Source organism: Eleutherodactylus coqui, chromosome 4 (assembly GCF_035609145.1).
Source record: "Eleutherodactylus coqui strain aEleCoq1 chromosome 4, aEleCoq1.hap1, whole genome shotgun sequence".
In the NCBI taxonomy this organism is placed as follows: domain Eukaryota; kingdom Metazoa; phylum Chordata; class Amphibia; order Anura; family Eleutherodactylidae; genus Eleutherodactylus; species Eleutherodactylus coqui.
The window spans coordinates 229,549,503-229,577,160 of NC_089840.1; the positions used below are offsets into that span (position 1 = coordinate 229,549,503).

The 27,658-nt window shown below is 43.3% G+C and overlaps 1 protein-coding gene across 2 annotated transcripts in view; it reads right to left on the reverse strand.

Moving 5' to 3' along the window:
• JMJD1C (jumonji domain containing 1C) overlaps positions 1-5,557 on the reverse strand; it is a 226,024-nt gene extending 220,467 nt beyond the window's left edge. Inside the window, exon 1 of one of the 2 annotated variants that reach the window (XM_066600820.1) lies at positions 5,251-5,557. In XM_066600820.1, coding sequence (XP_066456917.1) covers positions 5,251-5,421 — 171 coding nt within the window. In that variant the 5' untranslated portion in view covers positions 5,422-5,557. The remainder of the gene's footprint in view (positions 1-5,250) is intronic. The other variant, XM_066600821.1, reaches the window with a different exon arrangement.
• Positions 5,558-27,658: the final 22,101 nt, after the last annotated feature.

The window sequence follows — 27,658 nt, forward strand, 5'->3', positions numbered from 1 at the left end:
CAACTGCGAAGTTGAAGTTTTTCCAGCATTGTATGCAAATTAACGGTGGACTGTCCAATGGGCGGTCCAGACTTTCTCCCTGCCTCTTTAACTCAAACGCACCCCTTCTTTGATGAATGACGTGCCGCCTGCTGGAGAGGTTCTGTGTTCCACCCAACGCACCACACTGACGGATCGGGCCTATACGTTGTGACGCCCTCTCAGGTAGGAATCACGCACCCGATACCAGTGTTGACGCGTTTGGTGGAAGGTACGTCATCTCCAGCAGGCAGAGCCAAGAAGGGGGCATGTTTGAGTTGAAGACGCAGGGTGGAAGCCCGGAATGATTATCGGAGTGTCCACTGCTAATTTGCATACAACACAAAAACAACTTCATCAGCAATATTTCAAGATGGCAGCCTCAGATAAAAAAAAAATAAAGTCACCTCTACATTCCTTGCTCAGACGCACATGTAGGTATAGTGTGTTCTAGGACTAAAACTTCATGAGACCTCCGCCATTGGGAAGGTCTCCAGCAGCCTTCTGTTGCAGGCTAGCAGTAGGATATATCGCTCCATTGTAAAAGATGTCCACCACATGTTTATCACCCTGACAAAAGCCAAAAGGACATCCTTTAGGCCGGTGTCAGATGAACAAGGCCCTACAGATACATTAAGAGCTTTGCCTACTGTATACACCAGACATTGGCTAAAAACATAATGTGACTATTGGATTGCTTCCCCAAGTAGCGCTGTTGGGATTCCATCACATCCGCCATAAACAGCATTATGGCAGACCCCCCAGATGGAAACTAACGGATGCGTTCATTGTTTTAGTGAAACGGCCGTCACTTTGGTGTCTTTGTGACAATAACTGATTAATTTCCGTTACATTTGGAGCATAAAATAACAGTCCGCTCTGCTATATTCCAGATATAACGGAAATGAATGGAACCCTTCACAAGGACGCCACTTGGGTGTCTAGATTCCACTATTGTGAGTGAACGCTTCTGTTCGCTTCTATTCGTGGATTCCACCATAATGCCATCGTCGGCAGCTGTGACGTAAACCCCAGACAGCAACCCACAGCGGTGCGCAAAATATTAGGTTACCATTTCCTACGATCTGTACTTGTGGAAGCAATACAATGGTCACATTACGTTTTTAGCCTGCGTTTGGTGTATAGGACAAATGTATCTGCAGGGTTTTCTTCGTCCAACGGAGGCCAAAAGGATGCCCTTTGGCGTCTGGCAGGCTAGCAAACATGTGGTGTATGTCTTAGGTCATTGGCACACCTGTGTGGTACATGCCAAAAGTATTGGCTAGTACACGGATGTGTGCTGTCCGATGTTCACAGAGCCCTTCACGTGCATCATGACTTATTCTCATCTATGGAAACGGACCAAAATAAGACATAACGCAACTTTTTTGTCCGCGTGAAAAAAAAAAATGGTGTGTAAATATTCTACTTGTCTATTAAGGGTCTGTTGGCTGTCAGAGCCTACAATGGATGAGACTCTGTTTCTATGTGTTTATACACATCCGCGATTTTTTTCTCTCATACCGAAAGTTCCAGATAGAAAAAAAATCACATGTCCTCTTTTTGGGCGATACAAAAAAAACACAATAAATCACATCGTATTCACATGTAAATGCAATTTGCATACGAGTGTGACGCATTTTATTTTCACGTGCAAAACGTATTGCAGCCTCCGATGTAATTGCAAGTTTACAAGTGTGATAATGGTCTTTTTCTAGGACCTCTATTGGAGTTTTCTAGGACCTCTATTGGAGTTTTCTAGGACCTATATTGGAGTTTTCTAGGACCTATATTGCGCTCACCCATGTAAATACGGCCTTATACGTTTTTTTTTATGGGAAAGCCAGTAGGACTTTCTAATGTTAAAAATGCACCGATTTTCGTGCGAGGTGATGCGTTTTTAACATTAAAAAGTCCTATTGACTTTCGCGTTTAAAAAAAAAAAAAAACGCAGCAAAGAAAACGCAAGAGCCCTATGGCCTACGGCTGTTTTCACACGGGCGAGCATAATTTTGTTTAGTGAAAATCTGACCGTTTTCTGTGTTTTCACGCATTTTCACAGGCGGATTTCTCCGCTCTTCACTCCCTGGCTTTTTTTTTTTTTCACGTGGTCCCCATAGTAATCTAGATTAAAAGAGCATCATATTCACATGCGCAATTCTTGTGGCACGCAATTACGATGTATTTTTTGTTTTTGCTCAACGCTCCCATAGAAAACAGAGGATTCTTGAAGAAGAAGAGTCCAAAATAGGATACGCAGCAGTTTTTCTGACTCGGACTAAGAAAAATCGCTAGTGTGAATTAACCCTTTCAAATGAACGGGTTCTTTTTCCATCTTGGAACTGGAGCGGGAAAGTGGCCCCTGTGTGAATCCAGCCTAGTCTACTAACCCCCTAAGCCTGCAGCATCTACGGTCACGTCACCCCATGTCGGAAGGAAAGGAGTTAAACCCATTTTCGCCCCCATCCAGGGATTCCTCGCTCTTGGTAAAGCTTTGACTCATTCTGTATCCCGGAGAGCGCAGAACTACACAATGTGAAGGAAGTCTGCTGACCTCAATGAACCTTAGCAAATGCTAGGGGGAGGGAAAGATGTCTTGGCTCCATGATATGTAGCCTTGTCCCAGCCTGACACTGGCTCAGTCACTGCAGATAATGACCGAGAAGGCAAGAAAGAGGGGGAATGAGTCCATACACACATGTTGTGCCGAGAGCAGCGGTGCTCCTGGCCGCTGCACAACATTCCTACACCCCTTAGAATAACAGTCCCAACTAGAGGGGAACACACTGCCGCCTCTGGAGCGGACACTTTTTTTTTTCCTTTTCCAGTCTATCCTTTCCAACAAGAGCTTTTCCAGTGCTGTAAGACCCCCTTGAGAGATGTAGATGCAAAGCACTGGACAAGCAGAAACTACAGTAAATCACATGAAAATGGATAGGGGGGGGGAGGGCTGCACGACACGGAGGAAAAATGGCTGGAGAGACACATCTGTAGCTATGCATCCAGCCCCTCAGACTGTTTCTATTAAGCTTGGGGGGTTGGGGGTAATATATCACAAGCGGGGTACTCTGGGGCCTTCTGGAATTGAAAAGGAGGCTGTTTTATGATCAAACCTACTGACACTTAACCCCATCCTTCTCGCTAGGAGGCCCGGCATCATGCAGAAAATTTGCTATACTGTTACACAAAAGAGTGGGGGGAGGGCGATAGGAAATAAAAATCGCTGTTATGTCTAGTACACAACAAATCTAGATAGCGAGGACGGGCAGACACTAGCCGGTCACTATGTTCTTAAGGCCTCCGCCACATTAGCGCTTTTTAAAAAAAATCCGTATGCAGTTTTTATTAAAAAAATAAAAATAAAATTAAAAAAAAAAAAATTAATAATATGGGTTCGTATTCTCTATGGTACAAAACATGCTAGTAAGTTATGCGGACACGGACGGTTGGAAAAAAACAAATAAAATAACACGGCGCATGTATTATTCTGATCCACATGAATGCCATGTACGGGCTGGTTTTTTTTTTTTGGTTTTTTTTTTTTTTTTTTAAAGATACACAAAAAGATTTGGGCTTGTTTCAGTTTTAATTTTTGGGGTCATGAAAACCGCATAGCGCACAAATGATTCACGGACCAAATACGGAGGCCAAGCGAAGCTGCGCAAGTACGAAAAATAACAGTTTCAAGGACAGAACAGACTAGCCCAAGGATTTCATGCAAAATCCCATCCCAAAGCATCAACTACTGCACAGACCCCAATGTGAACCCCCCAAAACTCAATTGCTCAAGCATAGGCCCTCCATACATTCCTCTAGTCATCCAACTCTGCAGAACCCCTAAATCACTAAATACACGCTACTGTCAACCTAGAGCGAGGACGCGAACCAGAAAACTCTCCTGCAGCTTAGACCGCAACGCCATATATTGTCAGCACCCCAAAAGATAGGACCCCAAACGTACTGCACACCCCATGACAGTGTCCATCTGCCCCTTTAAACATTCCACAAGCATCCAATACACTGAAAGACCCAATTCTCCAGCACCCCAAAACAAACCGCAAGAATTCCAACACCCCCCCCCCCCCCCCGACTCCATTCATCTCCCCAGACTTTCTCCCGTCTCCATATAAACTTACAATCTTTACGCTTCACTCAGATGAGCAACAATCCTTCCAGCTCCGAGACGGTGACACATGTCTTACTAGGCAGAAGAAAAAAAAACTGGTTTAAAGGGACGTAAACAAAACATGCAAGACCGCGACGTAAGGCAGAATTCACATCTGCACTAGGGATCCGTTTTCCTGATCCCCCAGGACGGACGGATCTCATAACGGATTACAACGGGGTCCGTTCGCTTCCTGCACCTGCCCGGCATTTTTACCGGACGAAGTAGTCCTGACTTTTTCGCCTGCGCCGCAGGTCCTTAACGGATCCTCCGACGCAGATGTGAACAGCCCCGAAGAAATCAGCAGACCTTCTGCAAATCTCCAAGATGCTCCGGGAGAATCAAGAATAAACAGTCCACGTCTGACAAGGAGCCAGACTGCAAACACAAGAAATAGCGAGGGAAGACAACTTCCACCGAGGAGCGGAGCACATCTGCAGGGAGAACTTGGAAGAACACGTCTTTATGGACTTGGGGACCCCCCACAAGACACAGCGAGCCCCCCAAACAAGCCATCAGGGCTGAATCTACAGATCATCTTCATAGCAACAATGTAGCGAAAGGAAGAGGGAAAGAAAAGTAACAATGGGAACAAAACAAACAACAACAATCCGGGCAGAGCAAGTTGTAGAGGACAGCATGGAGCGCCGCTTCGCACATGGAGGGGCAAGATGTCACCCAACAGGGGCAACGGCGCAATCTACCCCAAATTCACACTTCATTTACCCTACGTAGCAAAATAAACCCTTCACCCCCCACCATCACGACACAGCGCAGAATGACGCTGCGATGAGACGCGGCGTGTGAACGTGAGCGGACAACCGTACAACCGTACGCGGCGCCGACAACTAACGAAGCAACAGTTCTAGAATTAATTAGAAGAAAGTGTGAAGGAATTTACTCAACTGCCCAAAAACATGTAATTGCCCCCCCTCGTAAACTATTGCCCCCTCTGTTAGCTTGGCATGCCAGCTGTGGAGGCAGCAGAACTTGTGCACATGTGTTTATTATCATACGTCACTCTGTGGCCCCCAGTAGTCGCGCAGGGGCCCCCAGACTTCTCTTACCGCTAGTTCGAGGTTGCTGTTGTCCCGGTGTGTCACGGCTCTTATGACCCCGGCTCTCCAACCCCATCGGCCGATCTGCCCAATCTCCCCGAGCTCCGGCGGTTCCTCTCCTCCTCGGACCACACACACGAATCGCTTCCCAACCAGCTCCGGCCGCGCTCCCAGCGCCATGGCCTCCAGTCCCGGGAAGAATAGACAAGAGGATCCGGGGAGAGCTGCCTCCTATAAGCGGTGGCCGCGCATACTGCCCCTGCCCCCGGCCCCGGAGAGACAGGACTGTAGTGAACTCTGTGCCGGCTCCAGCCGCCGTGTCCCCCTCACAGCCCGAGGCAGCCTGACACTGAGCGCCGGCTGCTCTACACACACGCGTACCGCTCCGCCCGTGTCAGATGCTACGAGGCTCACGGCGCAGACTGTGTCCTTCCGCCAGACTTCACTATGGCTTTCAAAAAGAGTACCCCGAAATCCTAGCCGGTCACCTGACTCGTGAGCCCCTCCAGAACCGCGTCTGTGTCGCGTCAGCTCCTACCCAATCATAGGCTGTATTATCTCACCGGCCAATGGCGGAGGGAGTGCGGGAAATAGATGTGGGAAATATTAATTACTTTCCCTTGAAAGACCTCAGTTACCCTGTTGGTGAGGTGAAGGCAACACGATGAGGCTGGCGGGAGAGGCTTGTTTACTATTCGACCGGAGAGAGAATGAACCAGATACATAAAGTTCTATAGCTACAGGGGTGCAGTTACATCCAGGTGCCAGTGTTGGGAGGGGGCACTGTGTACCTCACAACTTGCAAAGACCGAAAACAGGGACAATTCTCCATGTGACAGCAAATGTTTTAGTGTAGACTCATGTCTCTAACCCCACCAAGTCCTGAAGAGTTCCCTTTTGTGCCCCTACACAGTAATAGTGCCATCAGGAGTGCCCCTCTCACATTACGGATGCACCCCGTCACACAAGCCGCATTCGCACACTGTGCCACCCTACGGGCCCTTTGACACGGAATGATTATTGTTCCAAAAAATCGTTCAACGAGCGAAAATGGACTATAATTGTTGGGTGTAAACGCAGCCGACGATTGAATAACGAACTATAAACCGTTCATTCTCTGTGGGCATATAAGTCATCGTTGGCTAGATGGCGACCGGTGTGGAATATTTTTTGGCACCCTCCCAGGTCATAAGAAGAACATACCATATATTGCTCTGAGAGGCAGTCTGCCTTATTCTGCTTATGCGGAAAGCAGTAAAATAGAAGCATACCCGCATCAGAATAGCTCAGTGATTAAATACTGTACCAGAACCAAGCTTGTAACATAAATACAGCACCAGAACCAATAGGATAACATAAATGCTACCCAGAAACATGCACATAACATAAATGAAGCCCCAGAAACATGCTCATAACATACATATAGCACCGGAACCAATATGATAACATAAATACGGTCCCAGAAACATGCTCATAACATAAATATAGCACCAGAACCAAACTCAGTACATAGATACAATGCAAGAACCGAGCTCTTAACATAAATTCAGCACCAGTACCAAGCTCAGTACATAGATGCAATGCCAAAACCAAGCTCATAACATAAATACAGAACCAAGCTTATAACATGAATACAGCACCAGAACCAAGCTTAGTAATAGATGCAATACCAGAACCAAGCTCATAACAAATACAGCACCAGAATCAAGCTCAATACATAAATACAATGCCAGAATCAAGCTTATAATATAAATACAGCACCAGAACTAGGCTCAGTACATGGACACAATACCAGAACCAAGCTCATAGCATAAATACAGCACCAGGACTAACCTCAGTACATAAACACAGCACCAGATACAAGCTCAGCACATAGATACAGTGCCAACACCAAGCTCATAAGATAAATACAGCAGCAGAACCAAGCTCATAACATAAATACAGCATCAGAACAAAACATAGCATATATATACAATGCCAGCTCTGTACATAGACTCAATGCCGGAATCAAGCTTATGAAATAAATTCAGCACCAGAAACAAGCTCAGTACATGGATACAATGCCAGAACCATACTCATAACATAAATACAGCAAGAATACCAAGTTCAGTACATACTGTAGATGCAATGCCAAAACCAAGCTAATAACATAAATATAGCAGAAACAAGATGGTAAAATAAATATAGCACCAGAACTTAGCACAGTACATAGATACAATACCAGAACCGAGCTTATAACATAAATACAGCACCAGTACCAAACTCAGTGCAAAAAGCAATGCCAGAACCAAGCTCATATCGTAAATATAGCACCAGAACCAATATGATAACATAAATGCAAAATAGATAGTAAAATATAGAAAGATGCTCATAACATAAATATAGCAGAAACAAGATAGTAAAATATAGCACCTGAATCAAGCTCATAACATAAATACAGCATCAGAACCAAGTTCAGTCTATAGATGCAATGCCAAAACCAAGCTTATAACATAAATACAGTACCAGAACCAAGCTTATAACATAAATACAGCACCAGAACCAAGCGCATAACATATACAACACCAGAACCAACCTCAGTACATAAACACAGCACCAGATCCAAGCTCAGCACATAAAAACAATGCCAACACCAAGCTCATAACATAAATACAGCAGCAGAACCAATTTCAGCACATATATACAATACCAGAACCAAGCTTATAACAAATACAGCACCAGAACCAACCTCAGTACATAAATACAGCACCAGAATCAAGCTCAATGCATAGATACAATGCCATAATCAAGCTTATAATATAAATACAGCGCCAGAACCAAGCTCATAGCATAAATACAGCACAAGGACTACCCTCAGTACAGAAACACAGCACCAGATCGAAGCTCAGCATATAGAAACAATGCCAACACCAAGCTCATAACATAAATACAGCAGCAGAACCAATTTCAGCACATATATACAATACAAGAACCAAGCTTATAACAAATACAGCACCAGAACCAACCTCAGTACATAAATACAGCACCAGAATCAAGCTCAATACATAGATACAATGCCAGAATCAAGCTTATAATATAAATACAGCACCAGAACCAAGCTCATAGCATAAATACAGCAGCAGAACTAAACTCAGCACATATATACAATGCCAGAACCAAGCTTAGTACATAGACACAATACCGGAATCAAGCTCATGATATAAATACAGCACCAGATCCAAGATCAGTACATAGATACAATCAAGCTCATAACATAAATAGAGCAGCAGAATTAAGCTAATAATATAAATACAGCACCAGAACCAAGCTCAGCACATATGGACAATGAAAGAACCAAGCTTTTAACCCAAATACAGCATCAGGACCAAGCTCAGCACAAAGATACAATGCCAGAAAAAAGCTCATAACATAAATACAGCACCATGACCAACCCCAGAACACAAATACAGCTCAGTACATAGATACAATGCCGAAACCATGCTCATAACATAAACATCACTGGAACCAGGCTTGTAACATAAATACAATGCCTGAATCAAGCTCATAACAAATACAGCACCAGAAAAAGCCTCCGTACATAAATACAGCACCAGAACCAAGCCCAATACATAGATACAATCAAGCTCATAATATAAATACAGCACCAGAACCAAGCACAGTACATAGAAACAATGCCAGAATCAAGCTCATAACATAAATATAGCACCAGCATCAAGCTCATAACATAAATGCTGTACCACAACCAAGCTCATAACATAAATATGCACCAGAAACAAGTTCATAATATAAGTACAGTAGAAGAACAAAGTAATCACATGTCAGGCTTGCCAACAGGCTGAAACAGGAACCTCAGAACATCACATCATAGACTGGAATCCGACGAGCATATATCAGACGAGTTTTCACGCCCGACTGATATACGCTGCCCCTCTGATGCATTGGTTTACAATGCATCAGTGCACATAGGCGTGTTTCTGTGGCGTAAAAATGCCCGTCCGACCAAGATAGTGCATTTTGGCCGGGCGCTTTTACGCCAGCGGCAGCTGCATAGACTCCTATGGGAGCCTATGACAGCTACCGGAGAAAGGAGGAGGGAGGGAGTTTTGAAGCATGACTGATAAACTCCCACCCCCTTCCCTGTTCCTGCTGGTTGTTTGCGATGGGAGTGGGCGGGACAGTGGCCCCTCCCATTGCTGGCTGCCACGCTTAGTACACTAGCTCCTGCCCAGTCCCGCCTCCTCCCCTTGCTGAGAGGCGGCGAGGGGGAGAACATGTTAGCACAGCTAAACTGTCTCCCCCCACCCAACAGCATTGCAGCCCTGGCGTATATGCGCCGGGCCATGCCGTCCTTACTTTGCTTGCGGGCGAACATAAAAACACCAATGCCTGTGTGAAACCAGCCTAAGGGCGCATTCAGACGACCATATATCGGTTGGGTTTTCCCGCCGGCCGATATACGGCGTCTCTCTCTGCAGGGGGAGGAGGCTGGAAGAGCCGGGAGCAGTGCTCTGAGCTCCTGCCCCCTCTCTGCCTCCTCTCCACCCCCCTGCACTATTTTCAATTAGGGAGGCGGGACGGGGTGGAGCTAATTCCTGTTACTTAGCTCCGCCCCTGTTCCACCTCCTCTCATTGCAAATAGTGCAGAGGGGCAGGGAGGGGGTGGAGAGGAGGCAGAGAGGGGGCGGGAGCTCAGAGCACTGCTCCCGACTCTTCCAGCCTCCTCCCCCTGCAGAGAGAGACGCCGTATATCGGCTGGGCGTGAAAACCCAGCCGATATACGGTCGTCTGAATGTGCCCTTACTGAGATTGTTCTCTGAGGAATCACAGAGACAGGTAATTCCCAGGTGGGCACAATGAGATCACACGACCTACCTGAAGACATGGAGTCCAGGAATTTTCAGATGGAAAGGAATACAAGGTAATAGTTAAATAATGAATTTAGGGCCCATTTAGACACAGCGATAATTGCTCAAAAGATGTCACCAAAGCGACTTTTGAGCGATCATCGTTGTGTCATTTACAGCGCATGATGATCGCTCAAGATGAGCGATCACCTTACGCTGTCAGCGGAGGATACAGAAGACAAACGGGGTGTCCCCGCTTGCCTTCTGCATCCAGCTGTTCCCCGCTCCGATTGCCCGGCTGTTAAACAGTAGAGTGCTTGAAGCGAGATTCAGAAGACAAGCAGGGTGGCCCCGCTTGTCTCCTGCATCCAGCTGTTTTCTGCACGGAGCGCCCAGCTGTCATACAGCCGAGCGCTCCGTGCAGGGTATGGAGAACAGAGCTGGACCGCTGTGTTCATCATACCCAGCCCGTTATCAGGGAGCGGGATACATCTGAAACAATATCGTAGTATCAGCTGTATCCCGCTGTGAATCCCTGATAAAGCTCTTTATCGTCTTTCAGCGACGATGAGCGCCGGGGTAACGAAAACTGCGCGATGTCAATGCAGCTACACACAATGATTATCGCTCAAAAGACGGCTTTTGAGCGATAATCATTGTGTCTAATTGGGCCTTAACCCTTTAATGATTCATGACTCTTTTTGACATAAGATGGACATTCACATTGTACATCTGATTGTGCCCCACCAATAACAGCTGATCGCCTGAAGCTAGCCATACAGAAGAAGATCAGCTGATCACTGTACCTGCTTCCTTACAAAAATTGGATGTCTTCATGATGTCGCATCTTAACCCTTTCCAATCTAAAGACATTCTGATTGAAGGCTGAAGACATCCGTCGGGGTATTCTTACTGTATATTATTGGCCGCTCTGTTGTCGGGGGGCCTCTCCAGCATATCCAATATCGCAGTACTGACTCTAGCCAATGGCAGAAAGAGAAAACCTCCTAGGAAACCCTGAATCCAAAATTGGACTGCAAAGGGTTAATGAGGGTCTGAGGGGGCTGGGTCAAAGCAAGGACTTTTGCCAGAGTTTTTCTTCAATATATAGTCAACTCCACATTCTAAAGTTCTCATATTTGGAAATCATAGACTCTACCATTACCCCTTTCCAATCCACTGTCTGACGTCTGAAGACATTATGATTTAAGGCTGTACAGCTCCGATGTTGGAAGATGTCCGTCGGGGTTCTCTTACTGCATATTGACGGCCTCTCTGCTGTCGGAGCCTATCCAACGTGTCACCTCATGCAGTACTGGCTTTAGCCAGCATATAGCACCGTTGTGTAATGGCAGAAAAAAAGAGTAAGCCCCCTAGGAAAATCTAGATACAAATTGGATTGGAAAGGGTTCAGTACCGATCTCTGGAATGACCTCAGGATCTGAATGAGAAAATCATGTTTGGCCATTTCTTCCAACGTATACCTGGTTATTAACCATCATGCATTGCAGGATCTGCTAAACGTTAGCGCAGTAGACGAATATGATTCTAGGACTTTGTGGAACAACTTAATGTTCCGCCATTGGTGAGTCCTCCCATGACGGGTACATTAGTCAGCTGCCATAAGACCCAGCTGCATCTTTAAAATGAATATTGGAGTTTGCACATCAGCTTCAGATAATATTAGAGATATTACGAAAACAGAAGATGTCTTCTCTTAAAGGGGTTGTCCCGCGCCGAAACGTTTTTTTTTTTTTTCAATAGCCCCCCCGTTTGGCGCGAGACAAACCCGATGCAGGGGTAAAAAAAAAAAACGTCCAGTACTTACCCGAATCCCCGCGCTCCCGCGACTCTTACTTACCTTAGTAAGATGGCTGCCGGGATCTTCACCCACGGTGGACCGCAGGTCTTCTCCCATAGTGCACCGCGGGCTCTGTGCGCTCCATTGCCGATTCCAGCCTCCTGATTGGCTGGAATCGGCACACGTGATGGGGCGGAGCTACAAGGAGCAGCTCTCCGGCACGAGCGGCCCCATTTGGAAGGGAGAAGACCGGACTGCGCAAGCGTGTCTAATCGGGCGATTAGACGCTGAAATTAGACGGCACCATGGAGACGAGGACGCTAGTAACGGAGCAGGTAAGTGAATAACTTCTGTATGGCTCATAATTAATGCACAATGTACATTACAAAGTGCATTAATATGGCCATACAGAAGTGTATACCCCCACTTGCTGCCGCGGGACAACCCCTTTAAAATCTAAGTATATCAGAGATATAATGTGCTATTGCAATAAGCAGCCTGGAGAAAGACACAGATGTTCCAGATCAAATGGTTCTTCTTTTTAGTGACAAACCAAACATTTCTAAACAACGTAAGAGGATTCACAAATGATGCCAGGCCCACACAGAGACTAAATTAATCTCAGTCCAGTCAATTTCCACCCTTGAAGGGATTACAGATTTCTCTGGGACAGACACAAATGATGAGGATAATTATTATTATTTTATCACATTATAGATTTTCCAAAAATAATGTGCCTCTAGTCTGCTGTGACAAATTATACGGAGCTTCTTATTTTAGGATTCATATATAATGCACCAATATACTTTTTCTAACAGGACAAAATAGAGCTGGGACAAAATTGGAACATTGATTTCCACATGGCTTCGCTGCACTTATGACCTGCGCTCTGCACAATGCGGACAAATTATACTATCCTACCAAACGGTTTGTGACACTCCGAGGTGCCCCTAGCCTGAGGCAAATAGCACAATGCCCCATTCCCCCGCAACCCTCAACCCCCCACCCCCCAAAAAAGCATTACTTCACTGACAAAGAAAAAAAAGAGTGTATATACAAATACACAGTTACAGCAAATATGGAGTGATTTGCCAAAGGATACCATATGGAACCTGTATGCTTCCATGATTGCTCAAATAACATCTAACATCCAAGCTACAGGAGGTACAACAAGGTACTAGAGCCTCCATGCCGGTCTGTATCACATCATGTATCCAAGCTAGAGGCAGTGCAAGAGGGTACTAGAGCCTCCATGCCTGCCCGTATCACATCTTGAATCCAAGCTAGAGACAGTACAAGAGGGTACTAGAGCCTCCATGCCCACCCATATTACATCTTATATCCAAACTAGAGGTGGTAAAATAGGGTACTAGGACCTACATGCCCGCCCGTCTCACTTCTTGTATCCAAGCTAGAGGCAGTACAACAGGGTACTAGAGCCTCCATGCCTGCATGTATCCCATCTTGTATCCAAACTAGAGGTGGTACAACAGAGTACTAGAGCCTCCATGCCTGCCCGTATTACATCTTATATCCAAGCTAGAGGTGATACAACAGAGTACTAGAGCCTCCATCCCTGTCCGTATCACATCTTGTATCCAAGCTAGAGGTGGTACAACAGAGTACTAGAGCCTACATGCCTGCCCGTATCACATCTTGCATCCAAGCTAGAGGCCGTACAACAGTGTACTAGAGCCCCCATGCCCACCCATATCACATCTTGTATCCAAGCTAGAGGCGGTACAACAGGGTACTAGAGCCTCCATGCCCTCCCATATTACATCTTGTATCCAAGCTAGAGGTGGTAAAACAGAGTACTAGAGCCTTCATACCCGCCCATATGACATCTTGTATCCAAGCTAGAGGCAGTGCAACAGGGTACTAGAGCCTCCATGCCTGCACGTATCCCATCTTGTATCCAAGCTAGAGGTGGTACAACAGAGTACTAGAGCCTCTATTCCCTCCCATATCACATCTTGTATCCAAGCTAGAGCCGGTACAACAGGGTACTAGAGCCCCCATGCCCACCCATATGACATCTTGTATCCAAGCTAGAGGCAGTGCAACAGGGTACTAGAGCCTCCATGCCTGCACGTATCCCATCTTGTATCCAAGCTAGAGGTGGTACAACAGAGTACTAGAGCCTCTATTCCCTCCCATATCACATCTTGTATCCAAGCTAGAGGCGGTACAACAGGGTACTAGAGCCTCCATGCCTGCCCGTATCACATCTTGTATCCAAGCTAGAGGCGGTACTACAGAGTACTAGAACTTCCCTTCAAGTGTTCAATTTTCCACAATAATTAATCCTTTTGCTCTGATAGTGTAATCACTTACATCAATGTTACAATCTTACACATAAAGTTTCATTCCATTCCAAGAACTCCTTCTAGGGGATGGATTATTTTTTTGACAATGAGTATATACTCTAACAACTATATTCGTTCCAGAACCAAAATGTCTTGGTTGAAATGCTCACAGTGCTCATCACTCACTGAACCATAGTTGGGAGAAATACGAGGGGGTGGTGATAAGTACTGAGCCTTACCCAGAAAAAATTGAGCTAGGAAGCTGTAAATTGCAGGTTGTCCTTGTCTATTTGTCTATATTCAATGCTGCAAAAATCAACTACCTATGATTTAAACTTATCTTTTTCTTCCGGTCCAAAGTGACCATGGCAGCATCTCCAACGACGTTCAGTGTGGAAGAGCATAGGACCATAATCAAGCTCCTGTTTCTCTAAGGGAAAGGTGCAAAGCAGATCAATGATGAAATGTCACAAATTTGGGTGACAGTGGCTCTTCATATGCAACAGTTAGACGTTGGGTTGTAAGTTTTAAAACTGGCTATTTCTGTGTTGAAAGTGAGAAACCCGGTGGAAGGCCTGTCTCCGTCTCCTTGCCTGCAAATGTCAAAGCCATCCATAACATGATCATGGAGTATTGCTGCATAGCTTGGGATATCACATGAGAGAGTTGGTGCCATTATCCACAACGACTTGGGAATGAGAAAGCTTACAGTCAAGTGGATCCCAAAACTTTTGACAACTGAACAGAAGAAGATGTATGGAAACATCGGAGGCTGTTTTGGAGCATTTTGCAAGAAATGAGTCAGATTTCCTGGACAAACCGATGACTACTGATGAGACATGGATCTACTGTTATGATCCAGATACAAAGGAACAGTCTAAGGAATGGTGGCACAGTGGTTCTCCCAGGCCAAAGAAGTTCCATGTGCAAAGGTCAGTGCAGAAGCAAATGGCAACCATTTTTTGGGATAAGAAGGGAGTTCTGCTCCTGGACTACCTCCCAAAGGGTTCAACCATCAATGCAACATATTACTGTCCAGTATTGACAAAGCTGAGCAAAATATTAAGGAAAAACATCGAGGAAAGCTCTCCAAAGGTGTCATCCTGTTGCATGACAATGCCCCATCACACACTGCAGGTGCCAGTATTGCAAAAATGACCTCCTTAGGCTTTCAACTGATGCCCCATCCACTCTATTTGCCCGACCTGGCTCCGTCTGACTACAATCTGTCCCCTAATCTCAAAAAACACCTAAAGAGACAACAGTTTGGGAGTGTTTTGGAGGCAACTGTCAATGAGTGGTTTGACCAGCAGTCGAAGAATTCTATTTGCAGGGACTTAGAAAGCTGCAGGAGAGATGTTGCAAGTGCATTGACATCCCGGGGGGAATATGTAGAAGAATGTGTCAGTTTCAGCTTCCTAGCTCAATTTTTTCTGGGTAAGGCTCAATACCTATTAGCACCCCTTCGTAAGTCTAGATGGGAGTCGAGAAAGTGGAGTTTGAGGGACAAGTCGCAGCATAATTGGTGATACCTTTCTAGAAGGTTATTTACAAGGTTTACATCGTTTTCAGCTCTTCTGTTACCCAGGAAACCATGTACTACACCTTTCAAGGCTTTCCAATCGGCTTTTACTATTAATACCCGTTCATCATCTTAAATAAGCTATATTTTGGAACAGAAAGTTAACTAGAAGTTTTAAATGTCAATTTTTTTGCATGTTGACATTAATAAGAGTTTAGTGTTTTCAAGCCAAACACATTTTAATTGTTGACCAGTGATAATTAGACTTTCTCACAACTACCTTCCTGTAGCTTCACATTCCACATCTACTCTGCCATGGCAGTTCTTCAGTCTCCTACATCAGGGATCCACTTGGTTCTGTATTTTTGCACCATAGTAAAAAAAAAATATACAGTATATACCATGTGGCATGTAGTGTTCATTTTTTACAGTGGAAATCAAGGAGCAATGTATGGCATGTGTTGTATTATCTTGGCCTACATGTTTATCATATATGCTGGGAGATTTTCCTGGTCCAGATATAGGATGTACAGAATGTAAAACTTTTTGGAATTTTTTAAATTTTTGATGTCATAATTAATATTTGTAAAAAAATTCTACACTGACAACGTAAGCCTAATAATAGTCTGATACTTCCTACTCTGTAGAGATTATTTTTAGTAGTCATCTTATTATCATCACAGGCAGGATTATAACGAAAGGTATGCGGGGAGTTCATCAAAGATTTCCCCTGACCCACTTCTATTTATGCTGAAACTGCACACGTGTAATGCTACAAGTTTCTATAGGTTACATGCCAATTTGCAACTCTTTAACCCTTCCAAAAAGAACTAAGATGTTTGGTCACTAAAAAACTATTCTGTTGCTGCTAATGCCTGGGAATCATTCAAAAACGTTGTGTCTTTTCATGTATTTTTAGGTTTGGACAGGTAATAGTCTGGCATAAAAAGATCTGGTGAGTAGGGGATTTGGGGATTCTATACACTGAATCCCCAAATCCTTCAAAAGATCCACTGTCTTGGCAGCCTTGTGTGAAGGAGTCCTATCCTGAAGAAGCACACCTTTCTGCAGCTTTCTGCAGCTTTTTTCTTTAATTGTGGCTTTTTTTGCCCAGGAACTAACAGTAATATTCTGTGTTAATGGTTTAACCTATTTGAAGATTCTCTAAAAAATGGTGGCCATGATCTTCTGTGCTGACTTCTGTGTCTTGAATTTCTTTGGCCATGGAGATCCAGAGTGTCACCACTGTGAAGACTGTTGTTTGGTCTTAAGATCGCAGTGATGTAACCAAGTTTCATCAACAGTCACCAGTCATTCCCAAAAATTTGGCAGTGGATTCCTCAAAATGCTTCAAAATCACCTTGGAAGTGCTCACTGCTGTGCGCTTCTGCTCAGCATTCAAACATTTTGTCACCCATCTGGCTGAACGCTTGTCCATATCCATGAATTATACTCCAAACTTGGATATCTGAAGTGTCTCAGCTATTGTTTTCAGTGAGATTCGCCTATCTTCCAAAACCATGGCATGAATACATTCAACAATTTCAGGTGTTGACACTGTGATGGGTCTCCCAGATCTTTCAGTATCTTAAGTGGACAAATCCCCCCACCGAAAGATGGCACACTAGTTCTTCAGTCGAGTATGATGGGTACTGGTCACCCAATGTTTCATCATGCATCCCTCGTAAGTCAATGCTGGGGGATTCCATATTTTTCTCTGCTATGCTTCTTTTATTGATGTGAAAAAAGGATTAGTGCTATTATCCGGAAAATTGGCAGGTAAGCCTACCAAAGAACACATTTTATAGCAATAATGACAACATTTTGCACACAATTCAGGAAGAGAGTCGGGGCAGGAATTCCCCTTCTCCCTCGTACATGCAGATCTTACAGCAGATTGGCTGAAGATTTTCTGCTGCAGCCAATACTTCCATTGTGGAATAGAGATGAGCGAGCACGCTCAGATAAAGCACTTACTGGTCCGAGTAGGCTCGGGGAGGGGGGGGTGGCGGCGGCGGGTGGTAGCGGGGGGGAGAGTGAGAGAGATCTCTCTCTCTCTCTCTACCCCCCCGCTAACACCCGCCACCCCCCGGAGCCTGCTCGGACCAGTAAGCAGTTACTCGAGAAGAGCGATGCTCGCTTGAGTAACTGCTCTATCCGAGTGTGCTCGCTCATCTCTATTGTATATACCCTTAGGCCTCACATTATAGACTACTACCTCTCCTTGCCTCTATCTATCCATCTATCTATCTATCTCATATCTATCTATCTATCTATCTCATATTTATCTATATATCTATCTATCTATAACAATGACTATTAATGCTGTAAATGCAAGCATATTAATTTGCCATCATATAGTAACTCTGATGGCTTCAACAGCTGTGGCTTCCTTTGGAAATTAAGGCATGAAAACTGATCCTGCATCTGAAATACTGATGTTCCACAAAGCATATAACACTATACCACTATAGTCACAAATCATCATTCTACAGGTGCATCAAAAGCACAGACCGCGGTCTGCCCACAGCATTGTGTCTGAACTATGGTCTTTGAAAACAATCATAAATGAGACATAGACAAAATGTTCTAAAACAGGAGACGTACAGCAACAAAAGAACATACACTGCTTTTACATATCTTTATTAATAAGGCGTAGTAGATGCACACTCATTCGCTACATGCTTAAATATACTTTACCTTCATGAACAGAGGACTAATTTATGACGACTTGTAAGCAAAATGTTGTATTGCATGTTTTTTGCACCATTATTTCCTATGGCACATCTACCCTACTAGAACAGAGATAACTAAAAATGTTTTCTAAAAAGGGGTAGTAGCAAAATCAACTTTTATCACCTATCCACAAGATTCTGTGTCCCTCTCTCTTCTTCACTGTGAGGAAATTGAATTGAGTGGCGGTTGAAAATACACAGCCCCCCGCCACTCCATTCATTTTCAATGGGACTACCAGTGCTTGTATTCGGCTAATTCCGTCATCTCCATTGAAATGAATGGAACTGCCCCATGCTCCATTGAATCTGACTTCAGTGTACTTGGTGCAGAGAGCCTACAGTGATGAAAAGAGAGGGACATAAGACCATCATTCTGAGGATTGGTGAGGGTCTCAGCAGTAGGACCAATATCAATCAGACTTTATCACTTATTCTATACATAGGTAATAAAAGTTGATTTACACCATGGGAAAAAATCGCAGCATGTTCTATTTTACCATGTTTTTCCGTGGCGGGAGGTCTTTATTAATATAGTATTAATGGAGACCGTCGAAAAACGTGCTAAAAAGCGCATTTTTCCATTGTAAAGCTGTGGGCGTCTCCAGCTCCGTCTGTCGGCATGAGCCCTTAGAGTTTGTCCACGGTCACAAAAACATGGCTGCTTTCTTCCAAACACAACGCCACTCTTGACCATAGGGTTGTGTGCGGTATTGCAACTCAGTTCCATTGAAGTGAATGGGAGCTGAGCTGCAGTACCAGACACAAACAACGGAGAAGAGTGGCGCAGTGTTTGGAAGAAAGCAGCCATGTTTTTCTAAGCCTGGACAACCCCTTTAAAGTTTTGGTTCCTTATGTCAAGTATAGCTCCATTAGTTTCCTAATAGACGACTGTTGGTTTATGCTATAAAATCCAATAAAAGATATTATGAATAGAAAAGCTAAAAAAACTCTACATTTTATTTTTCCTGTAATATACAGTTTTCTAGTTGCATACTGTATTATTACTTCTAGGGTACTAAGTGAGAGCTCCATTAACTCTAGAAGCATCATATAAGCTAGTCCAAGAAACTTTCACTAGACTGCCTGGGAGCCAAACAAACATCAATATTCTGTATGTGAGAATTAATGAAAAATGAGACCGTCTGACAGAATGGCGGAACGCGGTAAATGTCACCATAATTCATTCACCTGCCAAACGAAGCAATACTTACACATTTCTTTTGCATGTTTAAAACGCTGTACGGTATTAAAAAGTAAAGAATTCATTGTTTACTTCAAGCTTTCTTCCAGTGGCTGAATCATATGTGCAAGAACCCCCAAAGGATTGTGGGTACTGGCAAGAAAACCAGCACGGAGAACATAACAGTATTTTATTTTCCAGGGCAAATTTCCAGAATCTTTTCTGTTACAGTAATAGTAAAAAGCTGTTTCACATGCAAACCTTATATAACTCAGCTGCTAGTTAGGATTCTGCATGTGTTGTTATCCTAGAGCAAAAAGGAGAATTTTCTCCTAGTGATGTGTGTGACCATCCTTCACATTCACATTTCCGGATAGCAACAAATCTAATATGCCATGTGGATGCCAAGAGTGGCATCTGGATCCTTTGCATATTTCTGTGGCAGCTGTTGGCAGCTCTAGACCTGGATATGATGCTGTCATGGGGGCAAAGCTGCAGATGGTCTTTCTTTTAGCTTTGGAAGCACTTTGATTGCAATTTCTTTGCAAAGAAATTCGGAGGATCCTGTTCCCCGTGCCCTCTCTTTTTATACTACGTGCTATGAGACAAAAAACTCTATGTTGGCTCAATTGTTAGCATTGTTGCCTAGTAGTGCTGGAGTCCTAGGTTCAAATCTGAAGAAGGACAACATCTGCATAGAGTTTGTGTGTTCTCCCTGTGTTTGTGTAGGTTCCTGCCACACTCCAAGAGCATGCTGATCAAAATTGTGAGCCCCAATGTGGACATAACCCATGACGTAAGCTACCGTGTAATATGTATGTGCTATATTAATAAAGGTGGTTTCACATGTGCATTGGGGATTCCACTTTCCTGCTCCGTTCAGGGATCAGGAAAGAGGAATCCCCGCGGCCACATGGTTCTGTCTTTGGACAGAACCAAAAAGCGTCAGACAGGCCTCATTGATCATAATGGGGTCCACCCACTTTCCGCCCAGCTGCCCGGCTCTTGGACAGAAGAAAAAGTGCTGCATGCATGATCTACCATGGAACCTCCAACTGTCATAAATCAAGTTTTCCCGATATTGGTACTGTATGGGTCCATCCATTGCATAGAATGAGGTACCGCTAAAACCCCCTTATGTTAAATTACTGGACTATGTGTCTGCATCCACAGATGCTATACATCAAAGGGGGTCTCTCTCGTGCCAGATTCCCTTTATAAATAGAGATAAAGTATTTGCTTAAAATAGTAAGTGTATTCTTATGAGAATAAGAGGATAGTTTTAACAGTTTAAATAGGGAGCAGATTTATGCAAATGTATTTAAAGGGATTTTCTAGAAAAGTATAGTTCAGATCAGTTGCTGGCAAATGAGAAAATGAGAAACTTCATGATATACTGATGGCAGTAGGCAATCACAGTGGTAATGTCATTATGTAAGACACATCAAGATACCTGCTGTCACTATGGATGACAGTCTGGACATCGCATCATTAATATGTAATCACATATAACTTTGTAACTTTTTTATTTTCTTACTTTGCTTCCACAGACCTTAATTTAATCCCCAGTACCACTACTACTAAAAAAGAATAAAAACTTTAAAGGGATTGCCTAAGATTATAATTTTTGTTAAAACTAGGTCCCCCATGGCAAAAAATAATAAACCAGCTTATACTCACATGCCCGGCTCCCCACTTGCCCCATGTTGGCAGCTCTGGGTCTTCTCTGTAACATATTGTTTATAGGTTGCTGTACAAAACATCACAGGCTGCTGCAGTCAATGACAGAGCTCAACAATCAAGCACTGGGCTTGGTGATTGGCTGCAGCAGCCTGTGATATTCCATACATTAGCTGCTGAAGCTTGTAAGTAATATATCACAGCACAGACCCGTAGGTGGCGACAGAGGACAAGAGGGGAGATGGGAGAGGTGAGTAGTAGCTAGTTTATCATTTTCTGCCATGGGGGACCTGGTTTTAACAATAAATATTATGTTGGACACCCCTTTAAGGAATGAACTGGTCTAAAACCTGAACTTTCTGCAGTTAAGAGGTCTTAAATGCAAAGTTTGTATAATTTGTGATGCACTTTCTCAAAGAGTTAAAGCTACTCCCTAGTAATATGCATGTGATGTAAGTAACAACATACTGAACAGTCTGTGTGAAGGATACTATGTCAATATGTAGTTTAACAACACCTACTCTTAATAGAGGTGCCAGGTAGGGTAGCAGGTCTGGTGAGGCCCTACAGCCCCACCTACTGGACAGAATAACACTAAAGCATCTATGATTGACTGTCCAACTGATTTTAGAGCATGTTTTTGCCACAATTTCCTAGAAAACAATTACATAAATACATAATACATCATAGTTTGTTAAAGACTTTAAATTCACCCAGGAGGGTTCAGACAATTGGTAATTTTGATATTCCTCTAAAGTTTGTAGTAAAGCTACGTTCACACATCAGTTATCATTATACGGACAGCTATTTTTATGCCAGAGCCGAACAACATTTATAACATTACAGTATGACATTCATAGCCAGACAGAAAACTCTTCTTACAGTATTTTTCTGCCCTATGCAAGGAGACGTCCAGTATCATAACTGATGCAACAGATGCCAGAAATCCAGCCACAGGGAAGCATGGCTCAGTTTTAGCTTATTTTTCCTACTGCGATTCTGAACCACCCAAACAGAAACAAAACCAGATCACTGGCCATATGTGAAGGGGGTCTACGGAGTAACTGCTCTCAGAGTGGTTCTTGCTTCCGTGCCCAACAGCCATCCTGGCGATAATCGCTCCTGTGCTTTTACATAGGAGCAAGGATCGCTCACTCAATGGAGGTGGGTGGGCTAGAATAGTCTTTGGCCCACCTCCATTCACATTAAACACACCGTTGTTTGAAGATGAAAGACAGCCTGTTTGCCCAGACCAATCGTTGTATGATTTTTAAGCCAGCAGAAACTGAAGGCAAACAAATTATCGTTCGTCGTTCAGGCGCTGTGGGCATTTACACATCATTGGGGTGGTGGTGATAACTGTTTCTCCTTGTGAAAACTATTAAGTTGGAGTCTAGAATCTTATAGGACATGGAGCTCTCCCTGCTCCCTGGGAAAAATGGTTTGCAAATGAGCTCCACTCAAGGAAATAGAACATTTTCTCTCTAGTGCCACCTATTGGACATTAGCTACCCTATAATCTACACCAAAGGCCTCTCACTTACCAGTTCAATCACTATTGTCTACCGATGAGGGGGCAAAAACTCTAAAACACTTGTCGGATAATTGTTGTCTTTTCCTTCTGGTGAAGATGCACCCTTAAAGGTTAGACATTAACTTACAGGGAAACTACCTTCCTATAGATGGCTCCAGAGAGGTAGCTATACATATATTTATTTAAAGGAGGGCTAATTTGCATACCCTCTTTTCCCAAGAAGCATTGCCTGGACTATAAGACTCCTTATACCAACTATGGTGGTCTCCACAAGGAGAAATAGTACCACTGAGATCATAGTCAAAAGGTAGGAAACAAATATGTCACCAAGCAAACCACGAGGATTAGTTTTTTAAAATAACATTTTTTATTTCTTTTAGCATATAAAATCAGATAGTTTTTTGTAACTTTTTGCATATATACTCATAAATCAATAGAAAGAAATAACCAACTCAACTCCCCATGCTTACAAAAGTCTCCCAAATTCTTCTGGGTACAACAAGGGACACTTATGTGACATACAAACCAACAGTAAACAACAAGGAAAGTTTAAAGAACCAAGTGCAGTCTGAGTATTTTGTGATGGATGCCATAATACACTTAGCGGATATCCCGCAGCGGGCGAAGGTGGCCTCTAGACTTATTCATATACCCGTAGAACAATCAAGTCCAATAATGTATCAGTTCTGTACTGCAAACTGGATGTGAGGGTTTATTTTCCAGCTCATATCTCCATTGAAATGTAAATGCCTTTCTTCACTAGGGACAGTCAGACTGTTTCCATGGCAACAGAGAAAGGGAGTAAATCAATGTCTTCTATGGTGCTGAATTCCTTTTGTTTTCTGAAGTAATATTCTTTGCCTTCAAGCAACACTCTATATGAGAATCTGCAATGATCCGCTATACTGTCCATGTAAAATACATCTAGGCTTGTAAGTACACTAATAAAGTAAGTATCCTTCTTCAAGAGTATTTTCACTAATAATTTACAAAAAAAGAAGCATAAATTGGTTTCATGAAAATTAGTAAAGTATATTTATGTTTTACTTATCAATATACTAACTAATGGGGTGATTGAATAATACTTCTTAACATCTTATCAATCTGCTATACAGAAATGGTTTATAAACTTGATGGAAACTTTTTGCTATGTTTGACAGTCAATTTACTATTCTACTCTGTTTTTGGGTGAATTTTAGAATTGTAACTATGGATTTGTTTTATTTTAAACAATTACTAAAGATTTTCACCGCTCAGTTGGTCTGTATTACAGTAGCGCTCTTCAACTTTGATCATATTTGGACTGTAAAACTAGCCTTCGGTAAACAGTGTCTCCTCCGCCAGCCCCCATAAACCTGCACGCTCTGGTTAGCCAAGTTTTGATTTTAATGAGCACACCTCTGGCAGTAGCCTATCTCCTGGGGAAAATCCAAATTTCAACTTTCTTTCTAACCTCGCCTGTCATCTTGGTTAATTGTGCTTTCCACATGTGTATTAGACTGCTAACCAATTCCCCCAATCAAACATTAATGTGAATGGCCATCTGAAAGAAGATATCCAGGGACAATTTTTTTTTTAGAAGCTGCTCATTTCACCTGATCCTCCGCCGCTCCCGTTCCATCGGTATATGGTCCCTCCACTTGTCTCTATTTCCAGCTGCAGCAGGAATGACTTCTCAATGATGGGACATGCGACCACTGCAGCTAGTCACTGGTGACATAATTGGTAGCTCACTGTCATCTATCATCTTCGTTAGTTGGACTGCCCCCATATGCATTAGACTTTTAGCAAATGTTTGCAATCAAACAGTAATATATATGGTCATCTTAAAGGGGTGTCTGGAGATAAGAATTTCCTAAAAAAAAGTTGCTCAATCTGCTGCAAAAAAATTAAAAGAAGCCGGTTCTCCCCACCTGTACGCCATGCATCATAGATGATGCTTGGAGTTTGAGTTAGTGTGTCCTGGACTCATCACAGGCCCCCTATGTAACTATGGACACAACCATGGCCAAAATACACAGTTATGTCACCAGCCTAAGAGGCACTTTATATTTAGCTAATTGTATTCTAGTAGGTCAATGGGACTCTGCAGATATGACATCTTGGATCAACATGGGGAAGGGGGGGGGGGCGGAAGCAAGCTGAACTGGATGGACATTTGTCTTTTTTCAGCCTAACATACTACCTTCCTCGACACTGATCTCCACTCTTGCAACAGTGACGACATCCTGATATTGGAACATGCGAATGTGCAGTTAATCACTGCTCGAAATAAAATGGTAATTGGCTGCAATGGTCATGTGACCCTAGTGTCGGTGACATAATTGGTGACTCACTGCAACTAGAAGTGGAGAGCAGCGGAGGACGGGGAACCAGTGGAATGGGAGCAACCGTAGAGGTGAGAATGGCTTTTAAGAAAAACATTATAGCAGACTAAGCAACTTTGAAATAAAGTTTTGTCCCCGGATAACCCCTTTAAGATCACCAATCAATGACAAGGGCAGGTAACTGCTGTCCTGTCTTATATACTCTTTTCTCTACTCTCTGAAAAATCAGCAAGCCGAATCGATATCCATTCAATTATTTTTGTTACTAACACAATTTCCCTTCTGCAGGCAGCACTGGGTATTTTTTTGTGCATTTTGGCTATAGAATAAATACTAGGTACAGGGGTGTTAGGTTATGAATCCCTTGCCACAGCCAGTCATGCTCCTTATGTATATTTTTTAACAGTAGTATTCTTATATAAAATTGTACTGGGAGTATATTTTAGACATTTTCATTCATTTTCATTCATACTACTTCCTTTCATTCCAAGACCATCGTCAATAAATCATGTATCCCATTTCCAGTCATGTACTCTGGTTTGCATAGAGGTTCTTTAGTCTTGTCCTTTGAAAACCCCATGGCAAGGAGTGAAAGATCTTGATAAATAACTTCTTCTCCTTCATTGTGTCATAGCGTCTGCCATTAAAAAGGTTATTTGTTAAATGTTGGCAGCAGTTAACGAACATCAATGATCATTTATTTAGATCGACATTAAGAATCCTTAATGGCCTACAGAGCTAAATTGGTGAACTCTTTAATTGGTTACTTCGAAATTCTAGACCACTCTTGCTAACAAGGTTACGTTCAATTACCCAAAAAAGGAAGGAAATGTATATGTTTTGTGTAAGTGATGTAGCATTGCCTGCATTGGGGGTGGGCTTCGGCAAGGACACAGTCTTTCACACAGTTCATATAAAGTCCATCCAGCTTTATTTTATGCCAGCAACAGAGGATAAGTGGAAAAACTGACACTTGCAGCGCATAAACTTTGTGCAATAAACGGAAATAAAACACCTGCCCGGCTGGGCACTAACTAGACAATGCTGTGCTAACCTAGTAATAACAAGCAGTATTTGTAAGCAAACAGACAGAATTTCACAGTGGACTTGTGTTTACTCCTTGGCTCTGACCCAGACTGCCTGGGCTTGTAGATTTTTATGTCCCAGTAACCAGCTCAGTGGAAATAGTCGAGCTGACTGGGGGACCAGGAAAGTTCTGTACTGGACAGAGAAAGGAAGTGATGGGTCCCAGAGGCGTAACTTGAAGTTTCTGGGCCCCAATCCAAAATCTGTAACAGGGCCCCCAACTATAATGCTTCATTCCTAGTACTGGGCTCCCTATATGGAGAAGAGAGGCCTTATGCGCCCCCTGAGGCATCTGGGCCCGGGTGCAACCGCATCCCCTGCTTCCCCTATAGTTACGCCAGTGATGGGTCCCAGTACCAACCTACCCATCACACCAATAAACTCCAGCCCGTCAAATAATAGCTGAGCAAACCATCTCTCCTGGATTTTTCATTTCACCCAGCGTAGGCATGTGGGTAAAATATACCCTCCCTCCAGTCCTTCCCCTGCCACGTATCTACAGTCACTGCAATGTATAAATATGACTTGTTAAAGAGATCTAAGAATTTGTAGATCCGCAGTGTGTAATCTGAAACATGTACTTCTTTGTCGGGTAATTGATACACAAATGGCATATAAATTGAATTTTCTAAATTCCTTGTTAATGCTCATGCTGTAAAGTGCAGAAGACCTTTGTCACCCACAAAACAGGTAATATATTTTTTCCTGAGCAGAAATAATTCATTTTTCACTCAACCAATAGAATCAAAGCCTACTTTTCAAAGGTCAGCTGGCTAGAGAAAATCTGCCTCAGTATTGCTTGGCAACAGAGGGAATAGTGAATTGCAAAATACCAATTGTGCTGAAATTTTATTTCCTGGACTCTAAAGCCTTGCATAGCTATTTTTTTTTTCAGTTATATGGAAATTTTCCCCTAATGCAAAAAAAAAAAAAAATCTATATTATTGAAACATAAGTGTATGTTTTTGTAGCCATAGTGCTTCCTACATACATTTCCAGGGTTGTTAAAGGAGAATATAGAATTACCACCATATTAGACTGTGTTCATTCACTTCTGTAAGCAAGAACAGAACACAATGCTATTCTTGTCCTCAAATTGGCGGATACCATGTCAACATGAATGTCGCGTGAATTTTGTGAGTTGCGAAACGCACAAAACTCGCAAGTATATGAACCTTATTCTATTGACTGGAGTCATGCACATGAGTGATTTTGTTCCCCCTCACAATGATGCTGCGAGGTAAAAAAATTGCTGCATGTCCTATTTTTTTAAGACCCCCGGGAACGCATTGTCCATTGTTTTCAATTGCGCAGTCAAACAAATCGCATGCCGTGTGATGTGCCCGCAAGTACATGTGATGTTTCACATTAAAACAAAGGAAAACACTTGCCAATCATC